Source organism: Asterias amurensis, chromosome 4, assembly GCF_032118995.1.
Source record: "Asterias amurensis chromosome 4, ASM3211899v1".
NCBI classification, from domain to species: Eukaryota; Metazoa; Echinodermata; class Asteroidea; order Forcipulatida; family Asteriidae; genus Asterias; species Asterias amurensis.
Window position 1 is genome coordinate 1,174,460 of NC_092651.1, and position 16,008 is coordinate 1,190,467.

General features: G+C 25.3%; 1 protein-coding gene across 1 annotated transcript in view; it reads left to right on the plus strand.

The window, feature by feature from the left end:
• LOC139936154 (IgGFc-binding protein-like) overlaps positions 1–16,008 on the plus strand; it is a 103,255-nt gene that overhangs the window by 16,160 nt on the left and 71,087 nt on the right. The window contains exons 12-23 of the mRNA XM_071930900.1: positions 686–802; positions 1,448–1,570; positions 2,259–2,387; positions 3,138–3,343; positions 4,067–4,253; positions 4,805–5,173; positions 5,778–5,891; positions 12,344–12,555; positions 12,985–13,089; positions 14,858–15,010; positions 15,365–15,512; positions 15,669–15,845. Of these exons, the coding sequence (XP_071787001.1) occupies positions 686–802; positions 1,448–1,570; positions 2,259–2,387; positions 3,138–3,343; positions 4,067–4,253; positions 4,805–5,173; positions 5,778–5,891; positions 12,344–12,555; positions 12,985–13,089; positions 14,858–15,010; positions 15,365–15,512; positions 15,669–15,845 (2,040 nt within the window). The remainder of the gene's footprint in view (positions 1–685; positions 803–1,447; positions 1,571–2,258; positions 2,388–3,137; positions 3,344–4,066; positions 4,254–4,804; positions 5,174–5,777; positions 5,892–12,343; positions 12,556–12,984; positions 13,090–14,857; positions 15,011–15,364; positions 15,513–15,668; positions 15,846–16,008) is intronic.

Below are 16,008 nucleotides of genomic sequence, written 5' to 3' on the forward strand. Positions count from 1 at the left end.
CATATCATAGTGGCAAAAGCTTTATTTTGACAAAAAAAACCTTCCAGGTAACTTTAAGAGAGGATTTAAACATGTGTGTTAAAGACAGTGTACACTATTGGTAATTGTCAAAGACCAGTCTTCTCACCTGGTGTATCTCAATATATGCATAAAATAACAAACCTGTGAAAATTTGAGCTCGATCGGTCGTCGGAGTTGCGAGATAACTATGAAAGAAAAAACACCCTTGTCACACGAAGTTGTGTGCTTTCAGATGCTTGATTTCGAGACCTCAAGTTCTAAACTATGAGGTCTCAAAATCAAATTCGTGGAAAATTACTTCTTTCTCCAAAACTATGTCACTTCAGAGGGAGCTGTTGTTCACAATGCTTTATACTATCAACCTCTCCCCATTACTCGTTACCAAGTAAGGTTTTGTGCCAATAAATATTTTGAGTAATAACCAATAGTGTCCACTGCCTTTAAGGTGAAGCATCCGACTCTAGCCAAATTTTAAAGAAGCATATGGACAAGAATACATGTAAGTACATTCCTGAATTTAACCAATTAATAATGACACTGAACATTTCATAGTCTGATTTATTGTTTTGGGGTTAAGATTGCTAAATCAGTTGACAAGTTTATTGGCAGTAGTTGTAACACTGGGATTTTAAACATTGTTTATTGATGTGTTGTTGTTTTACAGGGAACCCATGTGTGTCTGCACCATGTCTAAATGAAGCAGTATGCACCCCATCGCCTGCAAACACTGAGTATACCTGTAACTGTGCTAGTGGGTTCATGGGCACACACTGTGAAAATGGTAATAACACAACCCAAACTGATAAATAATAACTAGTTCTTATAGGGCATTTTTACAACACAAATCAATGCACTTTAAATTAGTGCCCTGTCATTGGGCCAATACTATTATTATTATTATTATTATTATTATTATTATTATTATTATTATTCATGGTTTATTAAAACACTGCAATACAGCAGCTAAAAGCCAAAATGTACAGTTTACGAAAAAAGGCATTAAAAATATTACTAGGGGCCTATTATATCAAAAATATGTACACACAGGCAACAAATTTGTGACAGAAAAACATTAAAAAGAGCACAAAAACATTCTGATTGGATTAAAAATCAACTATCGCTGAGCTAACGTGTTGCTCAGAAGGCTTTTTCAAACACAAAATTAACCTCTACTCTTGCATGTACCCATTTATTCCCCTGGGTGAAGAGAAACAAATGTAAAAGCATCTTGCTCAAGGACATGTGTGTCATGATCGGGATTTAACCCCAACTCTGATGACTTAACCACCATAATTCAAATTTGATGCTCTTAACCGCTCGGCCATGACACCCTACAACCTAAACTAAAGCTACCATTGTTTTTCTCCATTTTGCCCATCTATTCAGGTCAACTTGTTGATTTGTTGTGTATTTTGTTTTTTTACAGAGGATCCATGTCTGGCTTCACCGAGTGTTTGTCAAAACAATGGAGTGTGTGAGCCTATAAGTGAAAATACAGACTTTCAGTGTACATGTGTAGGTGCATTCATTGGCAAAGACTGCTCAGATCGTAAGTTATAGAATTGGCAATGCATTGTACATTATTGTAAATAGAATATAATGGAGAGCATTATTATCGTTGTGATTTTTACAAATATATATAGATCCGTTGCATAACCCGAATTGCTACAGGAACGCTGAGGTTACGTGCTTGTTTTTATGCACAAAGAACATAAAGGAAGGCTAAAATGATTTGCCTCCTTTGGCCTAAGTGAGGGCGCTTTGTTAAGGAGTGACGTAATATGCAATTGTCCAAATTACCATGATCTGTAGAACTTAAAATATTGTTACGTGCTTGTTTGTATGCACAAAGGACATAAAAGAAGGCTCAAATGAGCTATCATCCAATGATACTTATATCCAGTCACTTCGTTAAAAGAGGAAATTAGTTTGTGGAAGTTTAAAAAAGATTTTTTGATTGCACCCCTCTTTTTATAATTCTTCTGCTGTTGAAAAATTTAATTAGGTATGAAGTTAAATTGCAGAAAGAGCCTGGAGTTGATTTCACAAAGGTAGTCCTAACTTAGCACTAGTCATAGTATACTAAAACTTAAGACCTTGTCTTTTGCAAAATGAGTAAGGAACTCAATGAGGCTGACTTTTTTTTTTTTAATCTCCAAAATTTGTTTATTCAGTTTAATTCAGAACTACTCATTGTTTATTTGAAGTAATGGTTCATTGCTTTACTTTCCATACAGCACTTCCAATTGATCCCTGCTCTGTTCCTATGCTCTGCGAAAACGGTGCAACATGTCATACACTGCCAGGCGAATATAACTACACATGTGAATGTGCAGAGGGATTTATGGGTCGGAACTGCAGAGACGGTAAATATTAAATGATTAAAGGTTCAATTACCTCATAAAGCTGCTTAGTAGTAACTTCAATTCCATTATGATTCTTGGCAAACGGGAGATCAGTTAAAGGCACTGTACACGTTTGGTAATTGTCAAAGACCAGTCTTCTCACCTGGTGTATCCCAACATAAGCATAAAATAACAAGCCTGCGGAAATTTGAGCTCAATTGGTCACCGAAGTTGTGAGAAAGTGATGAAAGAAAAAACACCCTTGTTGGGTGAATTTGTGTGCTTTCAGATAGGAATAAAAGATTTCTGGCTAGAAGTCTTTTTTTTATTCTAGCGAGAAATTACCTCTTTCTCAAAATCCATGCTACTTCAGAGGGAGCCGTTTCTCACAATGTTTTATACTATCAACAGCTCTCTAATGCTTGTTATCAAGTAAATTTTTAAGTTGATGATATTTGTTTTGATTAATTACCAAACGTGTACCTTCCCTTTAATGGTAGAACGTTCAGTCTGTTTACTAGGTTCAGCTAAGCGAAATGATTCTATGCTATTCAATTTTGTTCACATCTTCTTTTTTCCTCCAATAAAGAACTCTCTCTCAAATGCTGCACGTTTATGATCACAAATCCCTTTCATGATAAGGAATATGCATAAGGAATATGCTTTTGTTATCTTGGATAATTGCAATTTTGAATTTTGATCCCGAGGTGATCTTGATTTGGAATCTACTTTATTAATAACTGAAATGAAAATAATTAATTCCTTATGCAGAATTTGAATGTCCTGATTCTGCTAGTTACTCATCATGCATAGCTCCATGTGGTCCTACATGTTATGACCCAATTGGTGGGTCAGGGGAGAATTGTACAGATTCTTGCACTGAGGGTTGTGTTTGCAATGAGGGATACCTTCTGGAGGATGACCTTTGCATACCAGCTTCTGATTGTGGGTGTTTGTGGACTGAACAGTATATTCAGGTAAGATATCTTTAGATATATTATTTTGGGTTCTTTGTAAATTGTTCGGTTGTCCCCTTTGTTTTTGAGGGAGGGGGCGGGGGGGGATGTTTACAAACATTTTGTTTTGTGTTTGAATAACTACCAACTGATGGTATATACAGTCGACTCCCGTTAAAACTTTGGTCGCAGGCAGTTTATTGCCAATACTTAGAGTCTTGATTTTTGTTGGTAACCACCCGTTCAATGCTGGATGGTTCATTGCTAACGCAAGATACCAGGGAAGATTTTGCTGTTCCGTGTCATATTGCTCATGCATATGTGTGCACGTGCAATACACCTAGCCGCAGCTAGCAGGTTACTAAAAATAGAATCTTGATATTCCATGTTAGATGGTTCATTGCCAAGTGGGATACCAGGTAAAATCTTGCTTTTGCATTAAATAGTATTGATCACGCAACTAAATGCTTGTAAGTTGCGGGTGTTTCTTTTCTTCTGCAAATGCTTAATGCACTTATAAACTCAGTGGATCAGTATCTCTTTTAAAGATTTCTCGCTTGTTAACCATGCAAGCTTCCTAATCCCACCATTGTCCATAGTTTGGAATTAACAACCTTGCTTGCTTACTCGTGACTCCCGGTTTCGGTTTAGTGTTGCTAGCGGTAGCGTCCACTTTACACCTCTATTGTATGTCATTTTATATAGACAGACTTTGAACTAAAGCTTTTTTGTTCTTCCCCACAGCTTCACGGTGTGGTTGTGAATCACAACTGCACAGAGAGATGTTCATGTGTTTCTAATGGCACATTAGAGTGTGTGAGCATTGAATGTGCTGATGATGCTACATGTGCCATGAGAGATGACAACCATTACACATGTATGTGTAATGAGGGCTTTGAAGGCAATGGTATGGAGTGTCAACCAGGAACTAGTAAGTAGGAATTCTCTCAAAAAAAGTGCTGTTAGGGGTCTTACCTATGAATGGTGGCCAATACTGAGTTTTGTTCAAAATGATAAATGATATTCCCTCATATGAAGCATTGTGTCAGTATAGCAGTTTCTTTAAGGCAGTCTATTCCTTTGGTTTTTGGAACTGTTCGATTGTTTTAATCTATTCAATAAAATTAACCTGTGAAAAGTTTGTTTCAAAAGGTGGTCACGTTTTTTGAGATATTGCCCAAAACTCCAGAGCGAATTTGTCCACACAGGAAGAATAATTCCCATTTCAAATTTGTTGGGATAACCATAGCTCTTTGAAGTGAAATGTTTCTCAAAATGCATTATACTATCCAAAGCTGCTGTACTTCCTACCACTTAAATTTGTCATGCAATTATTTTTAGTAATTACGAAACGTATGCAGACTCTCTAACACTCTCATACCTCATACATGTCATATGAGCATACAAGTGATTATTTAGGTCATTCTTGATATACTCTTCAATGGTGTTTAAACTTCTATTGTGATTCTTCCTTGTATAAAGGATTTGATGAACAGGAAACCTGCACCACACCAGAGTGTAAAAGAGGTTGTTTCAGCTCCCCAAACTACCCTGAAAATTACAGACAGCGCTGGACTAAACAGTACATTGTAAATGTACCTGGGGCTATGTACTACACAGTCAAATGTGATGAGATCTTCCACATTGAAGAGATTAGAGATGCTTTGTATGTTGGACCTGAAAATCCACCTCCCTCAAACACCTTGCCTATTGATCCTGAGGAGCCAATACTCCTGTTTTATGGTGAAACACCTCCTGATAGATTCTTAGTTGACAGTGGTGAAATGTGGATGTACTTCATTACTGACAGGTTTGAAGAGCATGAAGGCTGGAGATGCTGCTGGATTGCTGGTAAGTTTCATAGCAAACTTTTTCTCTTGAAACTTACTAAATGAATCAACATTGAGAGTTGTTGATGGGTTAAGGAAATATGACAAGGATGATGGTAATGTCACAAAAGTCACTCTTGTGGTAGAAATAGTTATATATTCAATGGATTTGAGCTTTTTTTAAAGGTTTCGTGGACACTATATGAATGCATTGTTTGGTTTGATTTTATGTATAAAATTACTCAAACCAATTTGTACCCTAAGTAATGTATCCATCACATCTCAAAATGGCTTACTGTACCTCATGAAAGAGACCTAAGCGCTGTTAATCCCATAATGTTTGTCTCTTCGTCATACACTCTGTTAGTTCATTATTACCACTAGGGTCTGTTAAGAAAACGTGTTCTTTAAAATATTGAGTGTAACTGAATCCATGTTGACAAATGTGGGCTAGATGGCTTAGTTGGTGGAGTGCTGGCACGTTAATCTGGAGGTCGTAAGCTCAAGTCCTGCTCTAGTCAATATTTGCCTTTGTCCATCCCAAAGTTATTTAATGGTTACCCAGTCAGTTTTCCTTCTGTTATTACTTGAATCTGTATTAATAATATTTTTTTTTTAAATCTCAGATGATCCATGTTGGGAAGACCCATGTATGAATGATGGGCAATGTGAAGGACATGATGATGGATCCTACTCTTGTGTGTGTGTCGGAGGCTGGAGGGGTCAAAACTGTGAATTGGGTAAATACTCTTCATTCTTAACAGTGCTGAGCGTTTTAATCGCTCATTAATATTTCTCCCCGAGCAGCTCCAAATCACCACCATAATGTATTGCAAATGAATGAATCCCATTTGTGGCGTACAATGTTGTTACAGCATCAATGTAGCATACTAAAAGTGAGATTTAGTGCCATTGAATGTGTCATTGTTTGTACTTACAATGTAAGCTGACAGATCAATGGTCAGCTGTATAAGTATTAAAACCTGAAGATAACCAGAGAATACTGAATAATAATAATAATAATAATAATAATAATAATAATAATAATAATAATAATAATAATAATAATAATAATAATAATAATAATAATAATAATAATAATAATAATAATAATAATAATAATAATAATAATAATAATAATAATAATAATAATAATAATAATAATAATAATAATAATAATAATAATAATAATAATAATAATAATAATAATAATAATAATAATAATAATAATAATAATAATAATAATAATAATAATAATAATAATAATAATAATAATAATAATAATAATAATAATAATAATAATAATAATAATAATAATAATAATAATAATAATAATAATAATAATAATAATAATAATAATAATAATAATAATAATAATAATAATAATAATAATAATAATAATAATAATAATAATAATAATAATAATAATAATAATAATAATAATAATAATAATAATAATAATAATAATAATAATAATAATAATAATAATAATAATAATAATAATAATAATAATAATAATAATAATAATAATAATAATAATAATAATAATAATAATAATAATAATAATAATAATAATAATAATAATAATAATAATAATAATAATAATAATAATAATAATAATAATAATAATAATAATAATAATAATAATAATAATAATAATAATAATAATAATAATAATAATAATAATAATAATAATAATAATAATAATAATAATAATAATAATAATAATAATAATAATAATAATAATAATAATAATAATAATAATAATAATAATAATAATAATAATAATAATAATAATAATAATAATAATAATAATAATAATAATAATAATAATAATAATAATAATAATAATAATAATAATAATAATAATAATAATAATAATAATAATAATAATAATAATAATAATAATAATAATAATAATAATAATAATAATAATAATAATAATAATAATAATAATAATAATAATAATAATAATAATAATAATAATAATAATAATAATAATAATAATAATAATAATAATAATAATAATAATAATAATAATAATAATAATAATAATAATAATAATAATAATAATAATAATAATAATAATAATAATAATAATAATAATAATAATAATAATAATAATAATAATAATAATAATAATAATAATAATAATAATAATAATAATAATAATAATAATAATAATAATAATAATAATAATAATAATAATAATAATAATAATAATAATAATAATAATAATAATAATAATAATAATAATAATAATAATAATAATAATAATAATAATAATAATAATAATAATAATAATAATAATAATAATAATAATAATAATAATAATAATAATAATAATAATAATAATAATAATAATAATAATAATAATAATAATAATAATAATAATAATAATAATAATAATAATAATAATAATAATAATAATAATAATAATAATAATAATAATAATAATAATAATAATAATAATAATAATAATAATAATAATAATAATAATAATAATAATAATAATAATAATAATAATAATAATAATAATAATAATAATAATAATAATAATAATAATAATAATAATAATAATAATAATAATAATAATAATAATAATAATAATAATAATAATAATAATAATAATAATAATAATAATAATAATAATAATAATAATAATAATAATAATAATAATAATAATAATAATAATAATAATAATAATAATAATAATAATAATAATAATAATAATAATAATAATAATAATAATAATAATAATAATAATAATAATAATAATAATAATAATAATAATAATAATAATAATAATAATAATAATAATAATAATAATAATAATAATAATAATAATAATAATAATAATAATAATAATAATAATAATAATAATAATAATAATAATAATAATAATAATAATAATAATAATAATAATAATAATAATAATAATAATAATAATAATAATAATAATAATAATAATAATAATAATAATAATAATAATAATAATAATAATAATAATAATAATAATAATAATAATAATAATAATAATAATAATAATAATAATAATAATAATAATAATAATAATAATAATAATAATAATAATAATAATAATAATAATAATAATAATAATAATAATAATAATAATAATAATAATAATAATAATAATAATAATAATAATAATAATAATAATAATAATAATAATAATAATAATAATAATAATAATAATAATAATAATAATAATAATAATAATAATAATAATAATAATAATAATAATAATAATAATAATAATAATAATAATAATAATAATAATAATAATAATAATAATAATAATAATAATAATAATAATAATAATAATAATAATAATAATAATAATAATAATAATAATAATAATAATAATAATAATAATAATAATAATAATAATAATAATAATAATAATAATAATAATAATAATAATAATAATAATAATAATAATAATAATAATAATAATAATAATAATAATAATAATAATAATAATAATAATAATAATAATAATAATAATAATAATAATAATAATAATAATAATAATAATAATAATAATAATAATAATAATAATAATAATAATAATAATAATAATAATAATAATAATAATAATAATAATAATAATAATAATAATAATAATAATAATAATAATAATAATAATAATAATAATAATAATAATAATAATAATAATAATAATAATAATAATAATAATAATAATAATAATAATAATAATAATAATAATAATAATAATAATAATAATAATAATAATAATAATAATAATAATAATAATAATAATAATAATAATAATAATAATAATAATAATAATAATAATAATAATAATAATAATAATAATAATAATAATAATAATAATAATAATAATAATAATAATAATAATAATAATAATAATAATAATAATAATAATAATAATAATAATAATAATAATAATAATAATAATAATAATAATAATAATAATAATAATAATAATAATAATAATAATAATAATAATAATAATAATAATAATAATAATAATAATAATAATAATAATAATAATAATAATAATAATAATAATAATAATAATAATAATAATAATAATAATAATAATAATAATAATAATAATAATAATAATAATAATAATAATAATAATAATAATAATAATAATAATAATAATAATAATAATAATAATAATAATAATAATAATAATAATAATAATAATAATAATAATAATAATAATAATAATAATAATAATAATAATAATAATAATAATAATAATAATAATAATAATAATAATAATAATAATAATAATAATAATAATAATAATAATAATAATAATAATAATAATAATAATAATAATAATAATAATAATAATAATAATAATAATAATAATAATAATAATAATAATAATAATAATAATAATAATAATAATAATAATAATAATAATAATAATAATAATAATAATAATAATAATAATAATAATAATAATAATAATAATAATAATAATAATAATAATAATAATAATAATAATAATAATAATAATAATAATAATAATAATAATAATAATAATAATAATAATAATAATAATAATAATAATAATAATAATAATAATAATAATAATAATAATAATAATAATAATAATAATAATAATAATAATAATAATAATAATAATAATAATAATAATAATAATAATAATAATAATAATAATAATAATAATAATAATAATAATAATAATAATAATAATAATAATAATAATAATAATAATAATAATAATAATAATAATAATAATAATAATAATAATAATAATAATAATAATAATAATAATAATAATAATAATAATAATAATAATAATAATAATAATAATAATAATAATAATAATAATAATAATAATAATAATAATAATAATAATAATAATAATAATAATAATAATAATAATAATAATAATAATAATAATAATAATAATAATAATAATAATAATAATAATAATAATAATAATAATAATAATAATAATAATAATAATAATAATAATAATAATAATAATAATAATAATAATAATAATAATAATAATAATAATAATAATAATAATAATAATAATAATAATAATAATAATAATAATAATAATAATAATAATAATAATAATAATAATAATAATAATAATAATAATAATAATAATAATAATAATAATAATAATAATAATAATAATAATAATAATAATAATAATAATAATAATAATAATAATAATAATAATAATAATAATAATAATAATAATAATAATAATAATAATAATAATAATAATAATAATAATAATAATAATAATAATAATAATAATAATAATAATAATAATAATAATAATAATAATAATAATAATAATAATAATAATAATAATAATAATAATAATAATAATAATAATAATAATAATAATAATAATAATAATAATAATAATAATAATAATAATAATAATAATAATAATAATAATAATAATAATAATAATAATAATAATAATAATAATAATAATAATAATAATAATAATAATAATAATAATAATAATAATAATAATAATAATAATAATAATAATAATAATAATAATAATAATAATAATAATAATAATAATAATAATAATAATAATAATAATAATAATAATAATAATAATAATAATAATAATAATAATAATAATAATAATAATAATAATAATAATAATAATAATAATAATAATAATAATAATAATAATAATAATAATAATAATAATAATAATAATAATAATAATAATAATAATAATAATAATAATAATAATAATAATAATAATAATAATAATAATAATAATAATAATAATAATAATAATAATAATAATAATAATAATAATAATAATAATAATAATAATAATAATAATAATAATAATAATAATAATAATAATAATAATAATAATAATAATAATAATAATAATAATAATAATAATAATAATAATAATAATAATAATAATAATAATAATAATAATAATAATAATAATAATAATAATAATAATAATAATAATAATAATAATAATAATAATAATAATAATAATAATAATAATAATAATAATAATAATAATAATAATAATAATAATAATAATAATAATAATAATAATAATAATAATAATAATAATAATAATAATAATAATAATAATAATAATAATAATAATAATAATAATAATAATAATAATAATAATAATAATAATAATAATAATAATAATAATAATAAACAACAACGCTTAAAAAGCGCCTTACATCCATGACTGGACCCCAAGGCGCTGTACACATTAAAAATAGCTGCAAACAAGAGCAAAAAACCCACGAGCATAAAATATTTCTAAAAATATAAACCACAAAATGGACCAGCCAATAGTTAAAACCACAAACCGCGAAATTTAAAAAGTTATGGAAAAGCACTACTATAAAAAGATTAGTTAAACTTACAATACTTTAAAAATGGTTTTCAAGGGTCTTTCATGGCGCATTATGCTGAGCTGATCAAACCAGGAACACCATTGTGAACCTCTTCTCTTTACAGCATTTTCATGTCCACTGTGTTATAACCTAACTTGCTTGCTTGCTCAAGTCGAGTGATGTCCTCGAATCACGATGGTTCCCCAAGCCTTTCTGTCCCCCATTGCTGACTGGAAATCTGCTGATTCAAGTCCTGTGTCGATTTTGAGAATGTCAGTGTATGTTAGTGCAGGTGTACCAGGTTTCCTCTTCCCATGCTTAGGGGTCCACAGAACAATATTGGACACTGGTTCGTTGTTGCTCCTGTAGCAGTGGCCAGCAAAACGCATCCTTCTCTGTCTGATTTTTGTTGATAGCTTAGGTAGGTTCCCATATAGGACTTTGTTAGTCATATGTTGACTCCAGTGGATGTTAAGAGCTGTTCTTAATAGCCTTGTGTAGCACCCATTTATCTGCTTTTCCAGAATCTAGCTATAATAGACCATATTGAAAACGATGTCACTGTTTAAATAACTGCCCTACAAGATGGCGTCTGCGAGCATGTGGGTGTGTGTGCGTGCTTGTGCCATAGAAAACAAACCGGGAACGCTGCGTTCTGCGACTTTCATAGCAACAATGTGGTTATTCAATACGGTCTATACGTGGATATTAATTTACATAAAAAATGATCAGACTTGCATTGATAGCGATGGGTTTTTATTTGCTTCCATCAGGCCTTGCTCACTGCAGTGCCCATGGTGATCCTCACTATTCTTCCTTTGATGGTAAACGGTATGATTTCCAAGGAGCATGCAAGTACTACCTGTTGAAATACTGTGGAGAAGATGATGAGGTATCTTTTGAAATCATTCAAGAGAACGAACCTCCTTCAAATAACGCTCATGTGACTATCACTAAAGAAATCACCATTAGGATCTTTGGAATGGTGAGCTAACACTTTATGATCGTAAAAAATATTGCTTTGCCTTCACTGCATAGGCATACTCACCATCTTGTTTTTTTAACTTGTTTTAATATAAATTATCTTTTTCTTGTACTTTTACCTCTTTGTAGTTTTGTCTATTTAAACTCTTGTTATTTGACCCCTAATTCTTCATTTCAAATCAAATCATTAACGTAATGGAATAGGAACTGAAATGGATGAGTGCATTTCAGAAGTATACACCTCAACATTACTTCTATTTGGAAAGAAAACAATTAAAGTGCTACTTAATTTTATATATTTGCTTAAAAAAAAAATGGAAAGCCAACCTCAGTATTAGGATGTAATACATTGTAGCTACAGGATTTTGATCAGTATTGTTTCCTATTTCCATATAAAAAAAAAATTATTTAAATTATTTTTTTATTTTAGGAAATTGGAATGAATCGTGAGATGTCACTGACTATTGATGGTGTACAGCTCTATCTGCCTGTGATTCGACCAGGCGTTCACATCACCTTCAGGGGCAATAGTATTGTAAGTTTGTTTTTTGCCAGATTTATAAATTTCCCTTTTTCATTTATGCCAACGCATATCAACCATTACTAAATGGAATTTCAAGCGGAACAGATGATAAGTTAATTATAATACATGGGAGTGCATAGTAAAATCCTCATCTCATTTCTAATGGTGGCGTGTCATGGCCGAGTGGATAAGAACACTGAACTCAAGCTCTGGTGTTTTCTGATCAGCAGAGCGTGGGTTCAAGTCCTTAAAGCCATTGGACCCTTTCGGTTCAGAAAAAAAAATAAAAGTTCACAGATTTACAAATAACTTACAGGGTTTACAGAAGGCAATGGTGAAAGACTTCTCTTGAAATATTATTCCATGAAATGCTTTACTTTTTGAGAAAACAGCAAAACAATATAAATTCTCGTTAACGAGAATTACGGATTTATTTTAAACACATGTCATGACACGGCGAAACGCAAGGAAACAAGGGTGGGGTTTTCCGTTGTTTTCTCCCGACTCCGATGACCGATTGAGCCTAAATTTTCACAGGTTTGTTATTTGATCTGGAAGTTGTGGTACACAAAGTGTGGGCCTTGGACAACACTGTTTACCGAAAGGGTCCAATGGCTTTAAGCAAGGCACTTAACCATTATTCATAAATACCTCAGACACGCGAGAGCAACGGCTGAAACAGTTGTGCCACATAACGCGATACCCCTGACGTGCACAGCATTCCCTTATAAGGAGTTGTTTACCCAAAGGCCTTACCATTTCATAGCTGGAGGGGTGCTGTGTTGAAAGAAATCATTGAAAAATTATAATTTTTGCATTTATTTAACTTTTTGACCAAAAAGTGTTGATTTTTTTTTGCCTGAAAAGGTATTGAAGACAGTGGACACTATTGGTAATTGTTAAAGACCAGTCTTCTCACTTGGTGTGTCTCAACATATGCAATAAATAACTAACCTGTGAAAATTTGAGCTCAATTGGTCGTCGAAGTTGCGAGATAATAATGAAAGAAAAAACACCCTTGTCACAAGAAGTTGTGTGCATTTATTAGATGGTTGATTTCAAGACCTCAAGTTCTAAACTTGAGGTCTCGAAATCAAATTCGTGAAAAATTACCTCTATCTCGAAAACTACTCCACTTCAGAGGGAGCCGTTTCTCACAATGTTTTATACTGCCAACCTCTCCCCCTTACTCTTTACCAAGTGAGGTTAAATGCTTGTAATTATTTTGAGTAATTACCAATAGTGTCCATTGCCTTTAATGAATGGGAATCAAAGTTTTATGAATCGGTTTTCAACTAGTGGTTTAAACCCGCCGAGGCCTGGTTCTTGATAATTTACCTCGACTTCGCCTCGGTAAATATATCAAGAGCCAGACCTCGTTGGGATTAAACCACTAATTGAAAACATCTTCACCACACATTGATTCCCATATTGCTGTATCTGTTTCTAAGCCATTGTATACATTTAGGTTATGTATGTTGTGTAATGCAGGTAAAGAACTCGGGGCACTTTTTGTACAGAGGAGGGGCTCCCCCCGGTGTTCCTGGTCAGATCAGCAGCATATTGTGGCGGGTACAGACTGTTATCCAATCCGCAACTTGACCCTGACTCTTGCCGACCCAAGTTTGTAAACCACTATAAAGGAATAGGTCTCATACCTAAGAAATAGCCCCTCATAGCTTTGCAGGACAAAATACTCATCGCTTTGATGTGCCCCTAGGGATGTTAAAGCACTTTATAAGAACCCAGTATTATTTATTTGATTTGTTTCTCCTATAAGGTTGCACAATTCAATAACACCTTGGAGGTGGAATGGATTGGAAACGGTGTTGATGTAGAGCTGTCTTATGAGTATTCTAATCAGACTTGTGGTCTATGTGGTAATATGGACATGGATGATGACAATGACTTCAAAACACCAGACAATGAAGAGGTGAGACACACGTCTTTATGATCTCTTCTACATTTCAATATAACTGATTCATATTACAGTTAATGCTATTGGCATAACCAGTTGTAAAACCTTGCCGACATGTACTCTCTTATAACCAGTTTATTTATTTGAAAAGTGAATAAAAGAGTGGCGAAGAGGTCTGAAACAGCCGTTTCAAACCATTAGGATCATTAAACGACAAAGCCAAAGGCAAGTTTCGTTATAGCAAGGCTTTGATCCCACAATTGTCAAGAAAAGGACTCAAACCCACACTCTGTTGATCAGAAACACTAGAGCTTGAATCCGGTGTGGAAATGATACATGAAATTACCTTTTTGCTGTGTATTTTTATAGGCCGAAAATGCAGCTGAATTTGGAAACAGCTGGAAGTACAATGACTGTAATCGTGATGATGATCCAGAACGGCCTCATCCATGTGAAGGACTTCCTTTTGCAATAGATGATGCCAGTTTCTTCTGCAGTGTGATTAAACGATCCAATGGTAAGGAAATTGATTTGGTGAACACACTGACAGCCTCTTCAGTTCAGATAAACATAATATTCTGCAGTTCTCAAGTAAATTGGGCCCTTAATGAGGTCCTGCTCAAAATGTGTATAAAATATTTATAAAATTGTGTAAAATTGTTATGATTTACAGGTCCGTTCCGCAATTGTCATGGGAAGTTTGATCCAGAACCATTTTACAAAGATTGTGTGTATGATAGTTGTGCTACACATCCACAATTAGATGCCTGCAGCAATATTGCCAGCTATGCTGCTCTTTGTAAGTCCAATGCCATTGAAGTTGGAACTTGGAGGACTGAGGAATTTTGTCGTAAGTACTTTTAATAAGGGAATCAATGTGTGGTGAAGAGATTTTCAACCAGTGGTTTAAACCCGCGCCGAGGCCTGGACTTGATAATTTTATCGAAACGAAGTCGAGGTTAATTATCAAGAACCAGGCCTCGGCAGGTTTAAACCACTAGTTGAAAACCGAT